The sequence below is a fragment of the Telopea speciosissima genome, chromosome 1 (genome assembly GCF_018873765.1).
Source record: "Telopea speciosissima isolate NSW1024214 ecotype Mountain lineage chromosome 1, Tspe_v1, whole genome shotgun sequence".
Classification (NCBI taxonomy): Eukaryota; Viridiplantae; Streptophyta; class Magnoliopsida; order Proteales; family Proteaceae; genus Telopea; species Telopea speciosissima.
The window spans coordinates 67,547,522-67,557,707 of NC_057916.1; the positions used below are offsets into that span (position 1 = coordinate 67,547,522).

Sequence of the window (10,186 nt, forward strand, 5' to 3'; positions counted from 1 at the left end):
TCAAGACCAACTCAAAACACCAAGGTAGTTATGTTACAATCGTGGTAACCAGGCCACATAGCCAAATCATCGTAGACTAGCAAAAAGATCAACTCACTCATAATGCCCGATGATACCAAAATCCAACTCTTAGCCAATTTGGGTCAAAACAGATTCGAGAGTGAAACAGAACCAAGAAAATGAGTTAAACCAAATTGAGTCAAACGGTGATAGTGATGAACAGGCTTCTCCTTGTAATTGTAGCCAAGGTTTTTCGCAAAAATTGTGATGATTGAGAATCATCAAAATCTATAAACATGATACAATCAAGTTCAGGACTTAAAACCTTTAACAAACCAGGAAGAATTTCTCAACTTTGTTGATCAAATCAAAGATAAACATACCAAGACTTTATACCTCCAACATGCCCAAGAACTCTTACAGGTCTCATCAACAAAACCCCAAACTAAGGCAACCCCTTATAACATAAAGAATATTTATAAGAAGTTTGACAAAACTCCTACTTCTTCTCAAAATCCGGATCAAGTTAAAATTGCCAGTTTAGAAGCTACTACAAATGATCTAAAGACTGAAATAAAAAATATAAGCGGACATAGCAAGTTTAAAGAAGTTTTAGCAAAAAATCGAATTAGAAGAAGAAGAAGACAACGATATACAAACTTTACCAAGCAGTAATGAAGATTTTGTTGATATTATTAACAAAGTCAAATGCCAACGATGGTATGTCAATATTACTATTGTCATATCATCAGCCCATAAGATCAAGCACTATAGCCCTGGTTGACTCGGGAGCACAAATGAACTCGCATACAAGAAGGGTTAGTCCCAACCCAATATTTTGATTAACAGGAGCAAATGGCTCAAGACTAAACGTAAATTATAAATTATCGAGGCGTTCACATACGCAACCAAGGAGTTTGCTTAAAACAAGTTTTCATATTAGTAAAAGACCTTAACTGAAGTTATTCTAGGACAACCTTTCCTAGAACTCATAAAACCTTTCACGTTTTTCGGATCAAGGAATTACAACAACTATCCTAGGTAAACAAGTCCATTTCCAGTTCTTTGAACAAGCGAACAAAAGAAATAGACTGCTCAAAACATTAGCCATTTCGAATGGACAACTATAAGTCAAATTCAAAGTAAACAAAAACATCTACAATATCTAAAACAAGAAGTCAACCATAGGACTATTGAACAAAAACTCCAAGAAAGAACGGTTCAAAAACAAATTTCTAATACCAAGGCCCAAATTGAGAAGGAACTCGTTTGAGTTTCACGATGCCTTTACACTGAACATAGGCACATTGTTCATCTTCCCTATGAACCAAGCTTTTCGGATAAGGATATCCCTACAAAAGCGGACCTATTCAAATGACCCAAGAACTACAAGAAGTTTGTAAAAAGAAATTCAAGACCTCCTTAATAAAAATCTAATCGGTAAAAGCAAGTCACCTTGGAGTCATGCGGCTTTCTACGTTAATAAAAACGCTGAAATAGAAGAGGAACACCGGACTTGTCATAAACTACAAACCTCTAAATGAAGCATTACAATGGATTAGATATCCTATACCAAATAAAAAGAATTACTTCAAAGACTTTACCAAGCCACAATCTTCTCAAAGTTTGACCTCAAATGCGGATATTGGCAAATCCAAATCCACAAAAGAAGACGATTACAAAACGGCTTTCACCACACCATTTGGGCATTATGAATGGAGCGTAATGCCCTTTGGTTTAAAAAATGCCCCTAGTGAATTCCAAAACATTATGAACGACATCCTAAACCCATACGGCCGAGTTCATAATAGTCTATATTGATGATGTTCTAGTCTTTTCCAAATCCATTGAACAACACTTCAAACATCTTAGGAGTTTCTTCCACACCATGAAAAGCATTGGTTTAGTTCTTTCCCCAGAAAAGATGGAGTTATTCCAAACCAAGGTTAGATTCTTAGGGCATTACATTTACCAAAACCAAGTCATCCCTATAGAAAGATCTATAGCTTTTGCGAGATAAATTCCCCGATCAAATCCTAGACAAAAAACAATTACGAGAGGTTCCTAGGAAGCCTAAATTACGTCAGAGATTTCATCCCTCAAATTAGCCAATTATGTAAAGATCTTTACTCTAGGCTCAAGAAAAAACCAAGCCCATGGACTTCAAACCATACAAAAGCGATTCAAGATATTAAAAAATTAGTCAAGGAAATCCCTTGTCTAAAACTTGCGATCTGCACTTTTCAAGATAGTTGAGGCGATGCCTCGAACTTGGGTACGAGGTATCCTTAAACAAGTCCAAGATGATAAAGAACAATTAGTCCGTTTGCTTGAGGAGTTTGGAACCCATGAGCAAAATTATAGTACCATTAAAAAGAAATCCTTTCGGTAGTTCTTTGCATCCAAAAATTTCAAAGCGATCTTCTAAACAAGAAATTTTTAGTAAGAGTTGATTGCGATCGGCAAAACAAGTTTTGAAAAATGATGTTCAAAATATTGCTTCAAAACAGATTTTTGCAAGATGGCAAGCCCTTTTATCGAGTTTTGATTTTGACATAACTTACATAAAAGGAGAAATGAATTCTATTCTGATTTCTTGACCCGTGAATTCTTGCGGTCCTAAAGCATTTCTATTATCATGGCTCCAAAGGAGCCCCCAAACCAAGCATAAAATCAAAGGGTTCCTATGCCAAACCTACTTCTTCAAATCAACTAATCAAAATGTCCCCTTCCAAAACAGTAGTTGAAAGTGTTCCCTTCACCCAAGTCGTGGCTAGTCGGTCCACTCAAATAGTTCCTAACACAAGGTCATCTCAACACTCTCTAGACCAAGCTCCTCCACAACAGTGTCCAAACCAGTTTCTTCCCAAAACTTACCCAAGAGTCAGTATATCCTCAAACAAGCCCATCAAGACATTTTTGCCCTTGATGACCGATTCACTAAAGGCGCAACACGCTTTGTGGAAGTAGCAAGAAGGGCTTTTTCCAAGGTTGGGATTTCTATTCCCAAATAGTTCAAAAGTCAAGAATTCTATGAGTTCATCCTAGTTGATACAGTTCTATACGTATCAAACAAATTTCGACAAAATTGATCCTAGTCCGGTTACCCATACTTGTAACCATTTTACAAATTATCGTTCAAAAGATTGGGGTACACATCCCCTCTCTACAAAGAGGTTCTCTCAAAACTACCACCCCAGGAATACCACTATTTTGACTACATGGATGCTTGGCACCATGCTTTCTGTTCAAAATAGCAAGAACCAACATTCCTGGTTCTTTTGTTTCGACTTCAAGTTCTCACCCAATTCCAAATTGGTTCCCTCGTTGGTGGGCCGCCTTTGGGCCAATTAGTGACATTTTGCGGATCAAGTGTTCGATGCTTTAAGCATTTATTGCCGCACACCGAACAAATTCTTGAACAACCGGATCTCCCGAGGTTCTTCATCCATTGTATCGGCTTGGATCGTTTATTGGGAGTATGCAATTGGACAATCCAGAGGCCCCGATTGCTCTACCCTTTTCTACAAAGAAACTTGAGTCAAGTGGTGGGACAAGTGTGATCCGAGAAGGTGTACCCCGAGGCCCTTACTCAATCCCTCACAAAGCCAAAACTCAAGCGGCCCTCACTGAAGGATCGGACAAATCCGATGTGAGAGACGCCTCAAGCTAAAAGCCAAACAAAGGCGAGATCGAGGCTTGTTGCCCTCGAATCTTGAAGAAGAAAAAGAAGAAACCAGTTCAAGTGTTGGGTCCATTGACCCCCACCTCCATGAAGGTCAATATGCCCAAGATCCAAATGATGGGCTGGACCTCATCGACCAACGATTCTCTTCAACAAGGTCCACAGAAGGTCAGTAAGCCAAACATCAAAAAGAGTGGGCCTTTAAGCCCATGGGTTAGTCTCCAAACCTTGATATTGGAGAATCGTCACCATGACGACATCATAAAAATGGCTCGACCAAATGACACGTGGCTGTATCAAAAGTCGTGTCCCGGTCACTATCTCTGGTCCTAGATAGTCAAGCCACCACTGGGCCCATTCAAATACGGTGAACCATCTAAACCAAACCAATGAGGAAAACAGAGTGTTTCGACACGTGGAATGCCTCGGTGCGGTTTTGAAGCTTTTTCAAAGATTCCAACTTCTACCAACAAAGTGGTGAATAGTAAAATTGACTTTTTCTTGTAGCACTACGGACCAAGCGCTTCGGCGCCTCGCCTCCAAAGTCAAGACTGCGGGCCCACGCCCACATGCTTCTACGCTCTACCAAAGATGCCTTCAAGATAAGGTTTGCTTTCGGTGGAAAAGTAAGCGATCAAAGCCTCCAAAGCTCTATAAGACCCCTCTTCTTCTCCATAGAGAAGGAGGAGAATCTCTGAAGAGAAAAATAGAAAGCACGCAAGACTGGCAGTAGCTCACTCTTCAAGTTCTTACACCAAGTTACTTCAAGTATTTTTAATTTTATTTCTTCAAGTGTAACTTCAAGTTTATTTCATCAAGTGTTCTTCAAGCTGTAACTAAGTTTCATCAAGTGTTCGTCAAGTCTAGTATCGCAAGTTTAAGCCTTTATCTCGAGCTTCAAGTTTCCTTCAAGTAAACCCGTAAGTGAATAGTTATCTTCAAGCTTTCTTCAAGAGTCTGTATATCAAGAGTGTAATTCAAATTCTCCAAGTAATATAAAATTCAAGATTTTATCTTTTATCTTCAAATATTGGCGGCTCAAGCCCTTGCACAGGAAGCTAGCTACACCAAAACGGTAGACCGCCGAGGTTACCCCTCCGAGTGCCACGACCGGCCCAAATTAAGGGCATGCAGCACCTGCTAAGCACACACAAGTTTTATTTCCGCTGACCTCTTTCAAGTTTTCACTTGCATATTTATTTCATTACTGCATATTACAGAGTTGCAGAACTCTTTCAGTCAAAAACTTGGGATCACTTCATTTGATCTTTTAGATTAGGTCTATTTGTTTTTTCGCTAACCTATTCTCTGTTTTTTTTTTGGAGGCCAACTAGTAAGCCTAGTGAGGTCAACTTGCACATTCTCTTTGGGTAGTTAGCCCCTTGGCTATTCAGTGATGGCTCCACACTTATGTATTAGGTGTGGAGATTTTTATTGGAACCTACTATTCCATGTGTCATATCATATCATATCATACTATCATATAAGTGTATGAATTCATGTTTTGTGGGTACTTGTTCACTTGTCTATTTTATTTTGTCCTTCTTATTTATTTAAATACACTCTCCTCTATACTTATAATTTTTGTCATGTTTATACTTTTTTTCCCTAAATGATTGGTACCCTTATTATTTATATTTACTTATACTAAAATAAAATATTTTCTCTCTTCTTTTATATTCTCGACACTTCACTTTGTTCTCTGTTCTTCCCAACATCCATAATAAGGTCTCAACTTTAGTATGGTTTTCTATTATTTTGTTGTTTTGTATAGAAATAGGGTCCTTGAATTGTACCAAACACTTGTAAAAACATTTATGTGTCAGAAAATGAAAATGAAAAGTGATACCAATGAAATGTAGGGAAAAAGTTCTCTGTCCGGGAGTGCGGCCTACGCCAGCACTCCCATGAGTCTATCTCTCTCCTCCCCATGTCTCTACCCCCCTTGTTTTGAGGAGGAGAGAGATAGACACATGGGAGTACTGGCGTAGGCCACACTCCCGGATAGAGAACTACTTCCCTGAAATGTAATATTGATTGTCATATTACAAAAATCGGATTTTGATTTAAAAAAGGGAAATTTACGAAACACCCCCTGAAAATGGGCCGATACTCAGATCACCCCCTCTACACTAACGGTGTTAGTTTGCTGTTAGTTATTGGTGTAAAATGACTATCTTACCCTTATACTAAATCATTAGAATTAAATTTACAATACTACCCTTTCCTATTCTTCTCATCTTGTGTTTCTTCGAACCCTAGCCTCAATCTGTGTATCCAAACCAGACGAAACCCCAACCCAAGCTTCCTCAGCTTTCTTATCCGAACTCACCGAAGCATCTCTAGCTTTCTCACCATTGGCATGGGCTGTTGCAGTAGCATCAGCATTAGACCCATTAATAATCTGAGATAGAGACCTCGAAGCAAACCCTTCAGAGAAAAAAGCCGAGAAAAGCCCTTTCGGGCTTGAAATCAGTGCTCTCCAATCACTTCCGTTTCTACCATTACAGAGTATTACCCATTCACCAGAAATCTACATGTGTACAAACAAAATCTTCTATGTAAGACGGCATTTAAACCTAGGGTTTTGAATTCAAATCCTTCCCAAGTTCACAAATGGCACCAAGACAACAACAAAATTAGTTATCAGGGTGAAAACTTCAAGGTCAGCAATGGCTTTAGAGATTCAACAGAGATTTTGAAGAGCTAGAGAGAATAGAACAATCAGTCTTCATTCTTCGATAATCCAAACTAGCAAACAAAAAAACAAAAAAAAAAAGGAACAAAAGAAGAGATTACGAGACGATAGTCTCTTTGCCCATTTTAATGAAGACTGGTATTTTTCTATTTGGTTTTTGTCTTGGGGTTTTGTGGTGGGAGAAACAGGGAAAGCTAATCGTGCGGTGAAAGGATCGCCAGAGATTCACTGCGTCTGACGCCCTACGATTGGTCGCCGGCCTATCACCACCCTTCGCCGGGATTATTGGGCCACCGTCACGGTGTTTTGGCCGCCATTCACGGCGTTTCCTTGAGGCAAAACCCTAAGGGTTTCATTTGTCTTTCCGTTGATTTGGGGAAGAAGAGGGAATATTCCCCTCTGATTCCCTCATCCTTATAAACTTAAAAAAATTGGGGTTTTTAGATCCAAGGGTAAAAAGTAACTTCACATTAATCAAAGGGTAGTTTAGGGATTTAAACTTATTTAACTAGGTGACATATCCAAGGGTAAAATAGTAATTATACTCTTCTCAAGGGTAGTTTAGGGTTTTCAAAAAATTTAACTAGTTGACTTCATCAGTTAACTAACGGTAGTGTCTAATTTGAGTATAGGGCTCTAATGCAGGGGGTGATCTGAGTATTTTCAAATATGAGGGGGTGATTTGAGTAGCGGCCCATTTTCAAGGGGTGTTTCATAAATTTTCCTTTAAAAAAGTAGTAAGGCAATTCTGTAATTATTGGTAACACTAACATATTTTCGGAAGCAGATTTTATCAAATAGCATTGGTGTTCCAATTGTATTCTAGAAACGTTTCCAGAACAGGTTTACCAAATGCTACAAAAGCTGTTTTTCAGCAAAAAAATAGAAAAAACTATTTTTATTGTTTCTCAGCACAGAAACATCAGAAAGGTTATCAAATGGACCCTTATTTTTGGTCAAAATCCATAATAATGTCTCAACTCTATTATGGTTTATCTATTATTTTGATGTTTTGTAAATAGAAATAGGATCCATAAATTGTACCAAACACTTGTAAAAACGCTTATGTGTCGAAAAATAAAAATGAAAAGTGATACCAAAGAGCCCATAATACACTAGTTTAATTGGCCCCTGCTGACCAGTGGGTCATTTATGGCCTCTTGTGGGCCCCTAAACCTTGCACCGGAAAAAGAATGGTGGAACAATATTGAAAAAAAAAAGAGCAATCTAGAATACGTATAATTACTATTTCAAACAAGATGAAATTCAAGTACAATCATCAAGTGAATGTTAGAAACTGGACGTTTACCAAAGAAAAAAACAAAGAATGTTAAAAACTAGACAATCTTGCTTAATGTTAAAAAGTAAGATCGCTAGGAAAGGGACTGTGTATTCACACGTTTGATGGGATTGATCGAACTTTGACTAGGGTTAGACATGTGCCAGAGCTAAGGAAAAATCTAATTTCATCGGGAACATTGGATTCAAGAGGTTTCAAATGCTTATTTGAAGGTGCAATTCTTAGGGTCTCTAGAAGGGTCATGGTTGTAATGTTGGGACGGATGGTTGGGAATTTTCAGACTTGCAGGGAGTGTTGAAACATGTGAAATTTCATTGGAACTCAGGCAGGAGGTATAGATGGACGATGAAGATTGTAGACAGTTCAAGTTGTGAACACATACAGGTCTAGAAAGATGATGGTCTCTTTCGCTTTGGATTATCTATCTAATTGGTTTGTAGAGGTAGGAGAGGTGGAGATTGTGGAGTCACATCACACCGTGCAACAATGAGCTATGCGGGGCACTCAGATGGGGGTGTGAGCCATACCAGATTAGGTATGACGGACATGTAAAGACAATAACGGAGTTTACATAATCGATATCAACAACGGCCGTCTTCAAAGTGGTTTATAGAATTCAAGCCAAGGTGGAGATTGTTATGTTTTTGTCTTGTATTATGTAGTGGTCCACATAATTATTATTGGGTGGACCATAACTATTATTGAGCTTGTAAATGTTTGGGTCAGGTTTTAGGTCCATTACATTTACAAATTGTGATTGCATGGGAATTAGGGACTTTAGGGGTTGTATATATAATCTCAATGGGGAAAACCAATAGACACAATCAATTAAGATCTCTGTGAGGTAGAGAGTGGTGTAGAGTTTTTTCTAGCTTAGTTAAAAATCTTTAGTTCGTTTAGGTTGATATAAGTATTTTTGTTGAATCATGTTAAATTCCATGTATCGTGTATGATTGTTTACTTGGTTTCTTTCTTGAGGATACACATTCGTCTGCAACAACATATTCCTCATTAGATTTTCAATGTAGAAACCATTCTTGGCACCATTGTCTTATCTAGTCCAAATAGAACAAACCCATTTAACCATGACAGCTTGCATATGAAGAAATAGCAAAAATTGAACACTTTTTTTTTTTTTTTTGGTAAAAGCAAAAATTGCACACATGATTAAGAATGAAATGAACAGAACTACACCTAAATTTTCCTTTGTGATGAAAAAATACCAGAAATAACATTGAAGAAAAAGATGGAGAATACACTGGGGACTAGAAGAGGAATGACCTTCAACCATGGCACTCGATGGACCCCACATGGTGTAAGTCTTCCCACTTCCCGTCTTATGGGAAATCAATAGAAGTTAGTTCAAGATGAATTCTAATCATATTAAGCATTTGAAGACGAAGAATTTTTGGTGGAGAAATTTGAACAATGAAAGAAAGGTGGAAAATAAATCAAAAGTGAGGTACCTGACCGTATGATAAAATAGAAGTGTTGAAACCTGCCAATGACTTTTTCACTAATGGTACGTTTACAAACTTAAAAATTCTGCTAGAAATATAATGTAATAGGAAGTAGTATAATAAGACTTAATTATCTATTTATAAGGTAGTTTGTAGGTCTCTAAAATATCCTTGAAATAGTTGAAGTAGGGAATGTCAACATCAGGTTTTTAAACATCCCAATTCATGCAATCCGGGTTGATCATGCACTTATACCTCCAAGATAAAATAACTCTCTAATCACATACAGTGCACCTCGAAATGTGATTACATAGGGAAATCCAAAGATGATGCTCATTAACTCATTGACACAAACACACTACGATAGAGAGAAAAATAAATTTAACATTGTTTTAAACAATGTTAGAGAAATATGCAAGATCTCCTCTCTTTATATAAGAGAGGAATAGACACTACAAAAGGATGTCTCCAAAAGATATACCCCAAAACATGACTTTTACCACAACGCTTGTTTGTTAGTCATTCAAACAAGTCTTCTAATAGGCACACACATTGACTATTTAGGTGTCCATTAGGAAAGGACAAAATCCTCTAATAAACCTACTATAAAAATTAATAAATATTTAATGGCTTGCCATGGATTCATTAAGTATGTTGATACCGCACATTCAACTCCCAGATTAAAATCCTCTATAGTGCGGACAACTAGTAGTGCACTACAGTGCGGCCTTGAGAACTCGACACGTGAAAGAAGCTTCATCCAACGGTGAGAGCTCGATGCAAGGCAGTTGAATATTGCATCTTCCACCCGCACTGCAGAAGATTTTTTTCCTTCAACTGCCACCATCAAAAGCTAGTTCCTCCCTGCCTATAAGGGCTTAGTGTCAATTGTATGGAATAACTACTGAGACAGAAACTTCATTAAACATAAAACAGTACAAAGATCATTATCACATAACCAAACACCAAACTTCCCTAACCCAGTTTCCCTACCCCGCAACAACATAACACAGAAAACTATTAATCTTAATCTTACCTATAAC

The 10,186-nt window shown here is 37.8% G+C and overlaps 1 protein-coding gene across 1 annotated transcript in view; it reads right to left on the minus strand.

Moving 5' to 3' along the window:
* The window catches only part of LOC122653468, a 38,308-nt gene extending 32,226 nt beyond the window's left edge, over positions 1-6,082 (minus strand). The window contains exon 1 of the mRNA XM_043847310.1: positions 6,018-6,082. Within this exon, the coding sequence (XP_043703245.1) occupies positions 6,018-6,082 (65 nt within the window). The remainder of the gene's footprint in view (positions 1-6,017) is intronic.
* Positions 6,083-10,186: the final 4,104 nt, after the last annotated feature.